General features: G+C 37.8%; 1 protein-coding gene across 1 annotated transcript; it reads right to left on the bottom strand.

The window, feature by feature from the left end:
- Positions 1-108: 108 nt before the first annotated feature.
- LOC131320782 (uncharacterized) lies at positions 109-8,501 on the bottom strand. Its single transcript, XM_058351625.1, has 9 exons — positions 7,890-8,501; positions 6,834-6,974; positions 6,068-6,448; positions 4,501-4,605; positions 3,383-3,523; positions 2,124-2,327; positions 1,331-1,423; positions 1,080-1,191; positions 109-550 (listed from the first exon to the last, which is right to left on the bottom strand). The coding sequence occupies exons 1-9, from the start codon at positions 8,337-8,339 to the stop codon at positions 507-509; spliced, it is 1,671 nt and encodes a 556-aa protein (XP_058207608.1). The 5' UTR covers positions 8,340-8,501; the 3' UTR covers positions 109-506.
- Between the last annotated feature and the right edge of the window lie 8,384 nt (positions 8,502-16,885).

Raw genomic sequence — 16,885 nt, forward strand, 5'->3', positions numbered from 1 at the left:
CTAGATGAATAATAAAATTTGGCCTCTCATTATCTGAATCACCTTAATAATAACCGTTGGCTTCTCATTTCAATTGAGAGAGAGAGAGAGAGAGAGAGGGCACAGCTGTTTAATATCCCCAGCAAAACAATTTCTATTTCATTTACTTGGAAAACAAAAAACTAAATCAGTTACAACAAAACAGAGCTCGAAAAGAAAAGCAATAAGTAATCTCTCACTGAAGACAACAGGTTCTGGGAAAATACACTTATTGATTTCCCAATGATGCAAACTACATAAAAAGAATATTACACTACTCCTCTTGGCAAAAATAGGAAAGGAGGGAGTTAGCATTGTTAGTTGTCACACTGCCTTCTGCACTACAATTTCAACACTGCGACGAAAATGGTTGTCTAAGCTGCCTGCAGACCGACAGGAATATAGCAAGAGGAGCTTGCGTGTGTCGAAACTACGAATATTTGGACACCAGAAACTCCATGTTTCTTCCAGAAAGTTGCTTGCAAATTTCAATCACTTTGGAGGCAGTAAAGCTGCCGGATACTTCCTGATGCTGTTGAAACATTAGAAAAAATCATCACAAGGAGGAATTTAGACATTACATATAGTTCAGAAAAACGAAAATGCCAATTAGACTCAATAACCACTCCATCTCATATTCGTGGTTTTTTGGAACTAACTTTTTAAGGACATATTCAATAATTGCAGCCAAATTCAAATCCCAAGGTACTGATTTTTCACTATTGTCCTTTTGTTCCGGTTTTAAATCCATCCATAGGGCTTTTCCAAGAGAACAAACAATTTGGGAGATCCCAAAATAAGATGGACTGGCAATTTGCGGGTAACTGGATAAGGGCAATTAATGATTCCAGACAAGGATATGCTAAGCAGCATCTAATAACACGTCAATGATAAGAAAAATTAACATTGTACTAGTTTTCTCATTAAAGTGCAAGATAGCTTTTTGAGTAGCGCTTAGAAACGGGGAATCCAGCTATGTGTTACTGAAACAGGCGATCTCGAGTGTACCCAACATACAGTACAGGTGGGATGCGACAAATGATCAGAGTAAGAACAATTACCATACAACCAATCCTTAAAGTATACGTGGAGTGCACTGGATAAATCACGCTTCCGACTTTCTTCAAGTTGTGTTTCCCTCAAAATCTGCTTAATCTCCCCCAAGTTATTGTGCTGAAACACAATAATCACATTTACTCAAAACATTTGCCAAAGTGAGTAATTAAGACTCATTTGGAATTGCATAGCACCATTTGAAATAACAATAAAACTAGAAATATAGTTCGAAATCAAAACAGCTTGGAGCACATACGTTTCTGTGCTGAGACGCCATATAAGCATCTGGTAATGGAAATGGGTTGACTTTTGTTGATCCAGAGGATTCACCTTCAAACCAGTTCGGAATCTGTGCACATAAAACCAGATCAGTAAGAGTTTGATAACAAAGAAAGGCAATTAGACCCCCTTTTGTTGGACTGGACTAATAAGTTAGTTTGTGGAGAGACCCACGCAATTTCCACCAATCACAGGGAGGGTAATGTTCACCCTCTTTAAAAGAGGGTGAATAAAATTATTCTCAATAGTGAAGGGATGTGTAACTTCATAGGAGAAGTAATCTCATCAGACTAACAGTGAGCGGATTAATGATTGATGGGATTTCAAGCTCGACAGACATGCATGACATGTGGTCCTATCCCCCTTTTACGTCCCCATGTCACCACACGGGGGGGCATGGGGGCGAAAAAAGGAAAGAGAGGGATGGGGTTTTTCTCGCTTTTGGCATAGCGGGCCCTCAGTGGGGGGCTCGCACGACGGGCTATTAGCTCAGTGGTAGAGCGCGCCCCTAAGATCTATAGTCCAATGCTTTTATCTGGACAAAAAAGGGGCCCTAGATGAAAATAGAAAGCATATAATAAGCTGAGATCAGGTTCATGCATGGCTCAAAGCGAAATGGTAAAATCGGAATAAGCTGAAGCTATGCCTGAGCTTGAGTAATAACGACAAGTGGATGAACAGTGAACCCAAACAAAACTACCATCGCCATATGAATTATCGAACTATACAATGCCACTTGCAAACATTAGTCCACAAAATGGAAAACATACCAAAAAATTAGTGAACTGATCAGGATCCAGGCGGCTAGCAGACTCAGCTTGAACATCAGATTCGCCAGCAGGATGAGATAATGAATCGTGTGGATCAACTGCTCCCAATGCCAGAGATTCATCCCATTTGTTTATAGTTGCCTGAATGCCAACTTGGTTCATATGCTCCTCCAATTGTGTGTAATATGTGTTATAGGGTGCCACCTAATGGTGATTTGATACAATCATGAAAAAGAAATTTTATTGAACGATAAGCAGAAATGCTTATAATCAAAATGAATTGAATGCATCAAAAGACAGAAATCTTAATGCACCAATGACACCATTAAGAATGCAGACGATCACTAATGCGGTTTCAAGATCTGATTAGATTGTACAGACTATAACCGTAATTAATTTATAGGCACAGAATGATCCAATGAGAAAACCAAATGAGTAGTGTCCACAAAATTTGCTAAGTCCAATCTCAAGTATAGATTCGTAGCTAATGTCAACTTGAAATACACATGTGATTCTATTCATATCCTATACAGCTATAAAATCGGCATCGGGTAATCCTAATAACATTGGGCTTATCAAGATTATCATATTCTGATGCGTCCAGTTGAAATAATTCCACCTTGACTGGAGAAGTCGAAAGCAACTTCGAGAAAGCCAAGTATTTATTGCGACATGCTATAAACAACACCCTACTTCTATGCAGTTCCATGAGAGAGTAGACTAAGAAGACTAGCGCGTACCACACGAGAGAAATAAACTTTGCAAACCCATCGGCACAGTGAAAAAGATAACACTATACAGAGTATACACTCCACTAAATCAAGGACTTGGCATAGCTACTATTGGCCAAGTACAACATGAAAAAAGTCAACTTCATGCAGCCATTCTATTAGTAACCTACAGGCTACAGCCGCCAATACAATGTAGTACATGACATGCGAAACATCAATGAAGTCAAATAAACTTTGCAAACTCATCTGCACATGCAAAAGTATAGACAGGTATTCAAAGTACACAATCAACTAAAGCAAGGGCTTGACATAGATACTTTTGTCCCAGCCGCCCAGCAAAACATTAAAGAAAGAACTTCACCCAGCTATTATTGATAAATGATAATGTACAACCACCAATCATATTTCGCTACTACTGACCAAATTCTCTAGAAGTGATTATCCGTAAATCATGACATTCAAAATAGATAAGATAGTGGAGTAAATTAATTCTGTACAATGCCGAGAATAGTGACACATGTTAAACACCTGCAATTTATGGTTGTCACCAACAATAAGAGGTCGTTGATTTACGCCCAAGTAGAATACACACTCGCGACAATTGGCAATACAAATACGTTTTGCTGCCACGATGACCTGAACCCGCTCACAATGTTCAACTCTTACCGCCTGCAAAAGGCAAAACATCCACAGTAGACACCACATTATTGTCGAAATGATCAAAGCATCATAATGTCCAAGTTTAGAGTATATTGATTGCTAGCAGTTTAATCTCTTGACAAAACCATGTGCAAAGTGAACCATTGTGAATCTAAAAAAAGTGACTAAATAGGTACAATTAAAATTACAACATAAAGGAGATGAATCACACGAACCACATGGGACCAGCTTCACAAGAACTTGTCGTATCTAATTGGTGTTACAGACAACAAACACATTATATTGGTGAAAAAGCAGTAACATTCTTGTGCCATGATATTGATTTGTCGGAGGAATTTTTCGCAGTAGTTGAGATTGGTGGTGGAGATAAAGTCAATGATGTGATTCAACTCCACCCAATAGTTGGAAAAGCTATGATACGCACAGATTTACGCCAATATCAGGGTATAAGAATGTTACTGCTTTTTCTTAGAAATCAATAATCAGTGCTATGATTTTCAAAAAAAAAAAAAAAAAAAATAATCAGTGCTATGTAAACAATGACTACAACAGGAGCGATGCTCATTAAAGGTAACTCCTTATTCCATTCCTTCCTCAGGTCAGGACCAACCCTCAAAATTGATGGCTTGACTACAAGTAGTTTGTAGCTAAAGCCAATTCCGGTAAAGCAAAGTGGATTCCAAATCGGTCGATAAGAAAATTGCCAAAATTCCTATGGAACACAGACATTCTTATCTCCAAACTGCATATAGCCCTATGCAAGATAAATTTATGGGGAAGTGGTATCTCTTTAGGAGATTAGAATAGTATCATGATTCCTCGCCGCATTTTCTAAACAATGCAAGGAGATTCCAGTTAACAGATAGGCTACTATCACTTTTCAATAATAAACAGCAAGGCTATTTGAAAGGACAACTGAACCAACAAGATCAGGACATGATTGAAAACTCGAAGGAAAGAGCTTTATTTTCCTACTTCAAAACTACCTTGCCAACAGCTCCGAGAACTATGGTTGCATCAGAGCATCCATAGATGGTGGCATATCTCAAAGGTGCTAAAACGTAAATGACGGAATCATGGCAATTCACAACCTGCAAAAAGGTAAAATAACACGTTAGAAGCAAAGGCCAGAGCTAACTTCCAAAGGATATAATAAACAACAGAGCCAAAAAAATAAAAATAAAATCAAACTGAAACTGCAGATTTTATTTTATTTTTGGATTAAGAATCTGAAACTGCAGATGAATGGATATTAGCCTGCATAAAGTTTGCAAGACATGACAACATCAATAACAAGCTGTACAGAGAAATTTGGCTCATGCTATTAAGAATCTACTCAGTCTTGGCCATCCTGGGCTCTAGACTGGGTTAAAAGCTTTTGGACGTGAAGCCTCAGATTCAGCTTTTGAAGAATTAAAAAGCTTTGTCATACCTGACTTGATCCATACACAATTAAACGACGCCGAGCCTTAGTTTATCAGGATCATAAGCCAATGAGGTTGCATGAAGGCTACAGCTCTGGTCATGACTGTCATAGTTGAACTGATTATTGGCTGGCTATCAATCAAATGCCTCTAATTTTCCAGCTAATCAATATCCAAGCTACACGGAAAAACCTATAGTGTGCTTCTTCTTTGTTTATTTAATATATATTAGGGGTGCAGGTTCAGCTTGATTTGGTTTGTTCGTAAGGAATCAGCACAGAATGAAACCCAGCTCTGGCTGGCTTTAGTTTAACAACAATCAACCCATGCATAATTCAGTTAAATTGTCTTGGTTCTATGAAGGTCCTGCTACATTTTTATTCAAATCACAAAAAACTTTTACCAAGAATTGTAGAAGAAACTCAAGTAAGTTGCTTGGGAAAAAAGTCAATCTCCACAAGAAAAAAACTTGAGATGCAATTGAAAAGGCTATAGAAGACGAACTTCTTGAAAAAGTACGTTGAGTAGATTTTCTCACTTTCAAGAGACCACAAACCAACATGCCCCAATGCTTTTGAAGTGCACATGTCCACAAAGGATTTTATCCGTACAACCAAAAGTGAAGCGATAATGAAAATCCCAGATGGATATGTGAAGATATACCCAACCTGAAAAGGGTTACAAAGAAAAGTAAAAGACTATTGTAGTATCCCTGTCCCATGTCCAAACTTCTAACCCCCAGAACACCACAAAGTGCTTTCATTCAAGATAAACAAATTAAATACATAAAGTTCCTATTGTGCACAGTGCTACTTAACACTTAACAGGCCAAGTTCCTAATAGTATACAATTAAATTGTACCCAAGTTTGAATAGATGGTAAAATTTTACAACTCCAACCCTAATTTAGGATCAAACCCACTAAAACCCAACCAAATTAGCCACGTTGACGTGATTTCCAAATGGCCATACTCCTAACTGACTTTAGATAGTAAGTTAGCAGCTGAAGTACGATAACTAAACATAGATGTTAAACATTAATTGAAATTCAAACACCAAATAATGCAGCACAACCCTTCAACATTTAAGCTACAACAAGGATAAGCTAAGTCCTATGAAAGCAGCCAAACCTTCACTGAAGATCCATTCAGATCAGATGCTTGCTTTACATATGATGATTTGGAGATTCCCTCAATAAAGCTAGGACCCCTTGCACTTGTCGAGGCCTTGATCGAACTTGCAGAGGCATCAGCCATAGAAACATCCTGGTCGGAGGCATTGGGTAGCCCATTTTCTTTTGGAGGAACTCTCTCACAAATATGTTCAAAAGCAGAGGCCATCTTCTCTAGAAGCCAATCATGAACTTGACTTGCAGGAACCGGAGCAGCAGGCATTTCAGGATCTGAGTTAGCAAAAAATGGAGCAGCCTGGCCCAAAGGAATTCTTTCTGATCCTTTTTCACCAAAATAAATTAGAAACTCAAGGTGCTCAAACTTTTTTAATGTCAAAACCTGGAAATGGGGATAAACCAGCATTTAGAGCATGTCAAGGAAAGTGCTAAACCACAATCTCTAGTACACTCAAATTGGAAGAAAATAAACCAACACGTCTGGTTGTAAGTGAAAAGTAGAGTTAGCAATTCAAAACAATTGAGCATTCTATTAGGTCTACACCAAAGATAGAATGCCGAGAGGAAGTACATTGCAACTACATATCTTGATATTTGTGTCCCTACTTACTATGGACCACCAAAGTCAAATAGATTAAACACTAGCAGAAAATCTGAACCAGAAACTTCGGCAGTTTACCTGTCAATCCTTTCTCAACCAGACAAATGCAGAATGGTTTTTATAGTAACCAAACATAATAAGACAATCAAAAGCAGGAACAACAAACCTGAGATTCTTCCCCTTCTCCTTCCACAGAATCTGCCAGAAGAGTCAGAATGTTGGCCAAGTGCTTCTGCAAATAGGATAACTGATGAACCTCCTCATCAGCTTGTGAAGGCACAAAACGACGGCTATTGCTACGCACAAGCTGCAATTTATGGAATGATGAGCCAAGTGTAGCATTCCAATTACAAAAGTTCATTCCGGCCAAGAGATAATGACCAAAGATAGGCCAAGCAGTATGAGCACAACATGCATTAAAGCAAATTTTACCTCCTCACAGTGATCAAGGACACTTTTAACCAAAATATAGAGTGAAAGTGTCATCCCAATCGATTAGATGAATAAGAAAGATGGATTTTCATTGATTCATTTTTGTTTCTCACCATAGTACTTTATTTTCTCTCTCTTTCTTGTCATCCAAAGAGCCCTCGTTCACATTTAACATCATTTGCACTTAATTAACCAAAATTTGAACTCTCAACTGCAATGGCGAGAGAACCAACAAATACCCATTAAAAGCCGAATAGCAGGGACAGGTCTCTATTAAACTCTTTTTTTCTTTTTATCTAAGGTCCCTCTTAAACTACCAAATTCAAATTTGAGCTACATCGAATAATGACGTCAAATCCCTTCATTTGAAATCCATAGATATAGAACCATTCCTTCAACACGTTAATTTTTTACCAATTTATCATTCTCTAAGACACAATTACACAAAAAACCCAATTAGTAACCTGCAATGCTAAAGATAATGTCAACTACCCATTAAAAGCTGAATAATAATGTCAAATCCGTTAAACTAGAAATCCCAATTAAACTATCAAAATTTAAGCCATTCTCGTCGAGTAATAACGCGAAATACCCTCCTTTGAAATCCATAGCTATCCAAACTAACCCCAAACCAATCCACTTCAACACACATTAATTCCTTACAATTCAAACTGATACATCAAGTTTAAAACTTGAGCTATTCTCAGCAAACACAAACATTAATTGCTTCCAATTTATCATTCTCTCACACACGATTAAAAAAAAAAAAAAAACGAATTCAATTAGTCACCTGCAATGGCGAAAGAGCCGACAAATAGCCATCGAACGCCGACGTCGACGGCCACACGTCCGCCACCGCAGCCGAGTCCTTGTGCGTCCTCGGCAGCAACCTCTTATACGACTGAACAAACAAAAACAGAATCAAATCACACACATCGACTCTGCTGCCCGCCTCGATATCGCAATCGGAGTAATGGACGGCGGCGATCGTGTCGACGATGAGCCGCGCGTGGTCGGGCGGGATCTGGAGGGCCTCGGACAGGGCGAGCGAGTCGACTCGGTGGGATAGGGTTTTCTTGAGGGAGAGTAGGGTCTGGGTGGGGTCGGTGAAGATGAGCTTCGGTATGGGGAGGAGGCCGTGCTCGAAGGGCTCTCTCCGTGGGTGGATAATGTGCGGCGTCGTCTTGGTCGAGTATTTAGTCGACGGGGTCGAGGGTTGCTCGGTGGTGGCGTCCGCCATGGATGTAGTTACAGAGAGAGGAATTCGAGGGGAAGAAAGAGAGAGAAGGAAATGCCGGTGACAGATCTCTGATGAGAGAGAGACAGAGGGGAGAGAGAGAGAGTGGAGGGAGAGAAATGATGGAGCTACCCGCCCCGTTCCACGCCCCGAACAGAGAGGGGATCCGGTTTTTTTTTTTTGGGATTGGGTCTGTGGGCCGCCCATAAGTTACTCTTTGGTCTCTCTTAATTCTATCGGGCCTTATCGGCCCAAATGTCAATACTGTTTCAAGCAAAAAGTGGTTGGGCTTCTAGGTGCAAACCTCATTCATTCTCTCCCTTCCTCTCTCTAGAAAAGCCCTCATTTTCACATCTACGATTTGATCTTTCAATTTTCTCTCAATAAAGTTAAAACAAATATTGCAATGACAATTGAAGCGATTCGAAATGAATTCTTACCTCAAGTTAGAACAAGTTCGTATGACATTTCAGACAATATTCTAAATTTTTGTGAAAAGAACGTGCGTATTTCCCATTTGGATTGTAGTAGTGTTGAATGGGGCACGAACCTCCAACTTTTAAGTAAACTTTCTACACACTACATATGTTACCTGTACGTGTGACTAAGATGTGCTATTGGAACCCTGACCACCACTACTTTTAGAATGTACCTTAGAGCAAAAAAAGAGTGACGCAATGACGTTACTAATGATATCTTCAAAGTTCAAACCATGGAATTGGCAAACGTTGGTGCATGTTTGTGCGGAGTCTTATTCCAACATCAATTTCTCTCTTATATTTTCTTTTAATGTCACATCGCCGTCAGTTAAAATCAAGTCGCTGACAATGTGGTAGCCCATGAAGAGAGAGACAGAAGGATTCAGAACCCCTGATATGTCAAATGTGGACTTTAATTTAAGGCCACAAATCACTAGACAATTAGGGTCTGTTTGGATGCAGCGATGTGAAGGGGATTATGATATCTCCTCTCCTAATATGTGGGCCTGTGCATATGGCATGGTTTGGGAAGTCCAAAACTATGGTGGATATCTTAATACCCCTGCTCCATAATCCCCCTTAATACCCTCTGAGGGGGGCTTACACATGGCTAGGTTGGGAGCCGGCTATGTGGAATTCCCCTTTATAATACACCCTCTTTCTTCTATTCAACTACAAAACAATCTTATCCCCCCATTTTATATCTCATCCAAATCATGTATTATTTAATCTCTCCGTCACATCAATGTGGACCCGCCATTCTTATATAATACCCCCTACTATCCAATCCCTCCTTCTTACATAATACCTCCAAACCTAATACCTCATCCAAACGAGCCCTTAGAAACAACGTTTTCCTTAATTCCCACACCCCCACCAATTTTTTCTTCGATCGGCGAAAGTCAGTATTGTTAGAATAATTAGATTAATTAGCACATTGAAAAATGAGTTGAACTCCTAATCTCATTTTCCCTAGCACGTAAGTGCGCCTGCTGATGCCATCTGACCAAAGGACTCTTGGCATGCATATCTGTACAGATAGTTGGAATTCGGGTTCCCAAAAAAAAAAAAAAAAATTTCTTGGCTGTTTTGCTTTTAGTTTGAGTAGTGTGTTACATGTAATTCATGAAACAATCTGATCGTTTTTTTTTTTTTTTTTAAAGCAACAATCTGATTGTTATCGTCTTTAATCAATGTAGTTGTCTCAACAATACAGAATGGGAGGGGCTGTAGTGCACCTGCAGCACTATACCATATAGTGCGACCAATCCGACCATCCATCTCGGTGCGAACGTACGGCTTGAATTTAATCTAAGCTCCTACAAATCCTAACTGTCCATTGTTCGGAAGAAAATCCGAGCCGTCCATTGTCGAGATAGATGACCAGATTGGTGGGGTGCACTACAGCACCCCGGATCCTAACAATACTAGAAAAAACAGTCACGATTGAAATGTAATAATCTAACCATAAGTGATTACACTTAATCATAGGCGCCATCATCGATCATCAGCGACACCATCATATACATGTACTTATACATATGTTTAATACCTCTAGCGGATTGTCCGTACTTAAAGGCATTTTGAACATAATTTTAACACTTTCTTTTAATTCTTGTGCATGAATACATTTGCCTCCAAATTCATATCAACTTTTTCATTTTCACAAATTGTCCAAACCCTAACACACGTGAAGTTATGGTTTATTATCTAACGAACTTGGCTTGCTTGCAAGACGTTGTGCATTAGTACGTTGTTGATAATATTGGTGGAGTATTTTGTTAGATTATGTTCGATTCAATTGAGTAATTGCCTCGTACGTTGCTCCGATTTAAGTCATTTTTACGAATGGTATATTAATTTATTGTAGGTTTTTTGAAAAAAAAAATGACGGAGAAATTAAAAACATACATACAATGTAGCTTCCTCAATTCACATTCCACTATAAACCCATGATCCAAACACGGCTTCACAAACTTATCCAAACAATTTCATGTCAAGGAAGGATAATTCACACCAATGAGGGGTTCGTTCGGTGGTGGAAACTCAGGACCTGGTTGAACTAGACCCAAATTCGAGTTCTCATATCTCCTATTAAGGCTAAATATACTCATAGTATCATTCACACGCGCGTGATCAGATTTCAGCTTTGAATAGAAAATTGTATACAATTATCCAATATACTTGTAGGAACAAGCAAAGAGTTATGCTTTCATTTCTTCGTTGCAAGTCTGATTAGAAATTTCCTAAGATGCCCCTGACATAAGAGCGGTGGAGTCTATAATGACTGACAAAATAATAATCCTCCATGGAGGTGACGGGATAGCATAAATACACTTTTGCTTCAAGCACCTTAAAAAAAGAAGGATAATTCTCTCTCTAATGCAAGGTGCATTACAAAAACAAAAAGTCTAGGACCACTACGTGGTTTCACTGCACAAGTCCACCGCACGTCAAATGAGACCCACTTTGGGCCCTACAAAAATACAGAAAAGTATCCATAAATTTTAAAATAATTTTTAATGGGACCTTGAAAAAAATCAGCTCCAACAGACATCGATATGTATGTTTTCTAAATTTGTAAGGGTGAAACTGATCAGTTGGGCAGTTCACCCATACGAATTTAGAAAACGTATCTACCGATATCCGTTGGAGCTGATTTTTTTACAATATCCCATATATAAAAATTATTTTAAAATTTACGGATATTTTTCAGTATTTTTGTGAGGCCTGCGGTAGAATCGCGGTGGTCCTAGACCGACAAAAAAACTAAACCGCAACAAGCATAGGTCATGTAACCCCCATAGAAAGTGCACCAGTTTTATCAGAAGCCAGTGAAGAAGTACTTATTAAAATGTTGGTTCCATTTGAGATAAGAGTCCGACTAAGGGATAAAGACTACACTTTGGACAACAGAGAGGCCATGAGAAAACAGAGGTGGACCCACAAATATGTACATCTGAATTAAATGCAAATATTGGTCTTTAAATGGGTCAATTGAACGAAACAGAAAAAAAGAACCCCACATTCATCAATGAGGATGAAACAGAATCCCCAGAAAAGTTCCCACAACAAGATGAAGATTTACTAAATATAGAAAACAGGAAGAGAAAAAAAAAACACGAGAGGGGGTCCCACTGAGGGACCCACTTGGGGATTTTGGACTTTCTCAACGTGGGGTTGGTTTGAATTATTGAAGCCCTTGTTGGCCCCTCCCTGAGACTTTAGGACCCACCCCTTTGAAAACACAAAGGTTATATACTATATATATAGTATATAAATCGTTTTCTTTTTGTTTATATACTGTAGTATTTATCAATAGTGTTTATGTCAATATATCACCACATTTGTGTTCACATACGTATATGTATCAATACACAATCTGCACCTGTGCGTGGAGAAGTTTTTGGGTGCCGGACGGGTATCACAATCGGTGATCTCGATCAGCCATCCAAACGTATTTTGAATGATTCGAATTTTAAAAAGAGAAGAAGAGAAGGGAGTGGTGGGGCGAGTAGAGAGAGAGGAATGATATTGAATGAATTTAGGCCGTCTAAAATACATTTGGACGGTTGGGATCACCGACAACGAGGTTAATTTCCAAATCCAACGGTCCTTTATACCCTTCCCAGTTTTAGCATGCATTTCCGTACATCTTTATGGCTTTCTCATTACATAAAGCAATTTAAAGTCAAGTCTAACCCGTTTCCTTTATGTCTCAAGTCTTTTAGCGTAGCCAAATTGCCTTGTTATGGTGAAGAATGCAAACCCTAGCATGGGACGGTGTCTATGGGACCATTTTAGCAATCTTCCTTAATGGAATTCTATTTCCTCTCAGGTTTCTAAGGGACCATTTTAGGAATCTTTCTTTGAATGGAATTCTATTCCCTCTTGGGTTTTCATTTTATCCCCTACATATTTTCGCCACCACGCTTTTGAAGCACGTGAAAAACACCCATCCACTATATGAGCTAGGAAATTTTAACAGACTCTTGTACTCATCTGCACTAATTTTTTGTGAAATTAATTTGTTTTTTTTTTTTTGCACAAAATTTTACTCCGAGTCTTATTAGTGAAAACTTGCTATTGGACTGTTTTTGGTAGTATATCCCTTGAGTTAGTTATACCAATGTACAAAGATGGAGTCAAAATTTCAGCCGAAAGAACTAAAGAAAGGCGAAAATAAATAGTCCATGGGCAATGAGGGTGATGGCAGCTCTAAGCCTAGCTAGTTGAGCCTAAAATGCTAGGGCATCTGCGATATAATATATGAGGCTAACAACAACATTATCTCTCTTAAGTTGCGCAATTAGTCTGGCAAAAGTTTTATACGAAAAGAAATGTACTAATTAAATTTCGATTCACAAGGATTGTTTTTTTATATAACCGTACATAGCTCAAGATTTTCTAATATTGATGAGTTATTTATAATTAATCTTGCTCCAAAAATCTAGAGGTGACAGACCTACATGTAGATAATTTGAATGTAAAGCAACCAAAAAATACTAGTGAGTAAATAATTTTTTTTTAGAATCATTGGGAAATCCAAAATTTTGGAGTATTCTATTCAGTAAAAATCAGAATTTTCAATTAATCTTTATCTACTGACAAGTGACAAGTGATAAATATGTACACATTCGATCTGATCTCCTTCAACATTTACAACTAATGTATTTGAGAAAAAGATATATGATTATATCAATGTCCGAAATTGATAGGAGCTCTCATATATATTCAATCAATTAGTACTAGGAATGGCTTAAATTAAGTCTTTTATGTCATTCAACATTGCAGCCGTAAGACTGTTTTTAGAGCGATCACAGAGAGCGACATTGTGTAACCAAATTCATGGAGGCACTCTGAGCCCAACAAAGGTCTACCAAGTTGAGAATTTCGAAATTTGCTCAGATGGTATTAGGAGTTTGTCAATTATTAATTTATTTCAGTTATATCATACATAGTAGATTTTTTTTTTGTTTTCTCTATTTCTTTCCTAAGTAAAAGAATTTATTTATCTTTATAACGGATTACAAAGATTAAAAGCATCAAAGGCAAACCGGCAAAAAAATACCTGAGACCTAGAAGATTGTTTTCTCTTTCTCTCCTTCCATCGATGTACCCAAATCAAGTTTTTAATAGTTTCTCCTCTTCTTTGACTATATATATTCAAATTCTTGGTTGTCAAAATTTCATTCCAACCAAAGATTAATTAGGGCATTCGAAAATAGAGATTAGTCTTAACATGCATATAATTGGAGTAGTTTCTTGTTAGAGGAAAATGTAGGTATATATATACACATGTTTGTATTTATATTTTGGAAAGAAAGAATAAACATTTGAGGAGTGTGCTTCCCAAGGGACACTTATACCTCCATGCTAGATATTGTGTCAGCTTGACCCTATATATATATACTTATTTAGGTTTCCCTCAGAATATTAATTGAAGAATCAACTCCTCAAGTCTTCACATAATTATCTGTTAAATAATATTAAATGCTAGTGTTGCTACATATTTAAACATTTTGATATAAATTTAAATATATAGAAGCTTAACTAATAAGGTATTCAGGGTTGACCCGTTGCTTAAATAATATTATTCAGCCGTTAAAATAATGGTGGCGGCCTGCCGTGAAAAGATCTAACTAATGAAAATTTCGGATACATTGAACCTGATTTTTGTTGACAGCTGAGTATATACAACAAAATAGAACCAAAATCATTTTGTTTATACGACAGGGAAGTGCTACAATATACATGATCCCATTTGGATGCGTATGATATGCACTGCGACTACAACAAAGTTTATGGGGTATGCTCTCTCTTAACTTCTCACGTTTGTAATTTCCCAATATTATCGACTTTTATGGAGCCAGTCCGTCGATATAGGGCTTTGCACCAAATGTAATTAATTTGGCCTCCCTTTCGTGAACGATCGATTATGGGATTGGTCTCACACGAATTAGTTGAGGTACGCGTAAAGTGACCCATATATCTCGAGTTACCAAACGAAAATTAATCAAGAGAAAAACTCAATACATACAAATGTTACAGTCGAATTCAAAGTTGATGTTATGAACTTATATTCTAATATTGTGAATTTCTTGCGACTTTAAAATTGGTGGCAGGAGTCGCAGGACTTACATTTTAGGAGATATAGAGTATAACAGAAGTAATTTATTTTGATTTCGACATCAAGAATAGACAGAAACCCAGTATGCATATCAGAAGGAACTGGGATCTGAGACTTAGCTAGCTATTGAGTCTTTCAAATGGCACTTAGTCGCCGCGTACTTGAATTTTTCAAGAGCCGGAGGGTACTTGATTTACTCGTAAATTAGATTGACCACCTAGTTAAACCTTTGAATCACAATATATTTTTGCAAAATTCTAGCTGCTTCTGATGCCAATTTAATGGAAAGGAAATCGGGGTCGAAATTTAGGTTAAAATTTTAGTTTGTTTACCTATCGCTTTTATTTGAATTATAATTAGGTCAAGAAATGTTAGTGAGGCTATGCTACTTCCAGAGAGTGCTAAGGCTACCCCAAATGTGCTAGAGATACTTTTTATATTGTCTAAAAAACACGTTAAACTAGCAATAAAGTATTACATCGATACCCCCAAAGTTCATTAAAAATACTAGTAAATGACTAAATATTAGGAGTCAAATTCAATAATTTTGTCCAACAACTTTGTTTTTGGCCTGTTTTCCATTAATTCCTTTTGCTTGGTTTTTTGGTTGATGCCTTATCACTATCAGCCTTACACTTTGTATCTCCTTCTTCATCTAATAATATCAAAAACGAAAATTCCTCCAACAAATTAAAAAAAAGGAAAACAACTATATTAGTAGTAGTTTACACTCTCCAGGGGGAAAGGGACATGTTCGGTTAAATTTTAGAAATAGTCACTATCGTTTGTATGAAATCTCAATTTCATCCCTGTCGTACTAGTTGTATCAATTTTATTAACCCTATAAAAAACTACAATCAGAGCTTATCAACCACTCACATGATCACCAAGATCTTCGACTAATTCACCCGGACTAGAGATCAAAACTCAAAGCTGGACCACTTTCACAGACGAATTGATTAATGCTTCAAAAAGATAGTTGTAAAAGTGAGTAGTTGCAAGCTTAAGGGTTGGAGCTCTTCAAGTTCACATTTACTCATTGACAGTATACGTGGAATAGGCGAAATAGTTGGACAAATTTGTCATTTTCCCTCCTAGTGGAACACAAAATTATGAATGACAATTTTGCCCATAAATTCCGTCTTTACCTATCACGCTGTTAGCAAGAGGGATGAGATTCAGATGGAATGTTAAAATTGACACAATAAGTACTAGAGGACGAAATTGAGAGTTCAAGCAGGTCTATTCTATAATTTACAAGAAAAGGTAGCTACTAGATCGGTGCTATCAAGAAGGGATATGATTTAGGAGGATCAACCGTTATCTTGCCCTCTATGCTCCTTGCAACTAGAAATCCCTAATCATTTGTTTCTATACTGCCAGTTTTCTTGGAGTATTTGGTCATTGATCCTAGATTGGTGGCATGTTGTGTGGGTATGCCTCCATCCTTGGCGAATTTAGCTTTATGGTGGGTCGACAACAGGTTTGGAGAAACAATTGTGGGTAGCTTCTTTTTATACTACACTCTGGTCTTTGTGGTTAGTTCGGAATGACTACGTATTCAACAATGCAACTACTAGTATTGAGGAGGTGGGTGAGCTTGTGAAAACCAGAGTTGCTATGTGGATGAAGTCCAAGTTTGAGATCAAGTTTTACTCGGTGGAGGACTTTAGGTTGTTTTTGGATGGAATTCGAAAGCTCAAGTTGTAGTCCCCATTGAGGCGTTGTAACTGTTCAACTCTCTGTTGGATGGCTTTACTTTCTTTGTCTATTTTGTGTTTTTTCCCCTCGATGTATCCTCTCGAGTAATAAAATTATTTCGTTTGCCGAGCAAAAAAAAAAAAAAATTACAAGAACTGTTTTGTTCAAAAATAAAAAAGGGGTGAAGGAAAATGGGGTGATGTGCTCATTGGGACCTGTCCCAAGCTTCTCAATTTTAT

The sequence above is a fragment of the Rhododendron vialii genome, chromosome 3a (genome assembly GCF_030253575.1).
Source record: "Rhododendron vialii isolate Sample 1 chromosome 3a, ASM3025357v1".
NCBI classification, from domain to species: Eukaryota; Viridiplantae; Streptophyta; class Magnoliopsida; order Ericales; family Ericaceae; genus Rhododendron; species Rhododendron vialii.

Coding starts and splice junctions, on each gene's coding strand:
- LOC131320782 (XM_058351625.1), bottom strand. CDS start 8,339: ATGGCGGACGCCACCACCGAGCAACCCTCGACCCCGTCGACTAAATAC. Junction 6,449..6,833: donor GAGAAGGGGAAGAATCTCAG/GTTTGTTGTTCC, acceptor CCCCATTTCCAG/GTTTTGACATTAAAAAAGTT. Junction 3,524..4,500: donor TTCTCGGAGCTGTTGGCAAG/GTAGTTTTGAAG, acceptor TGCCTTTTGCAG/GCGGTAAGAGTTGAACATTG.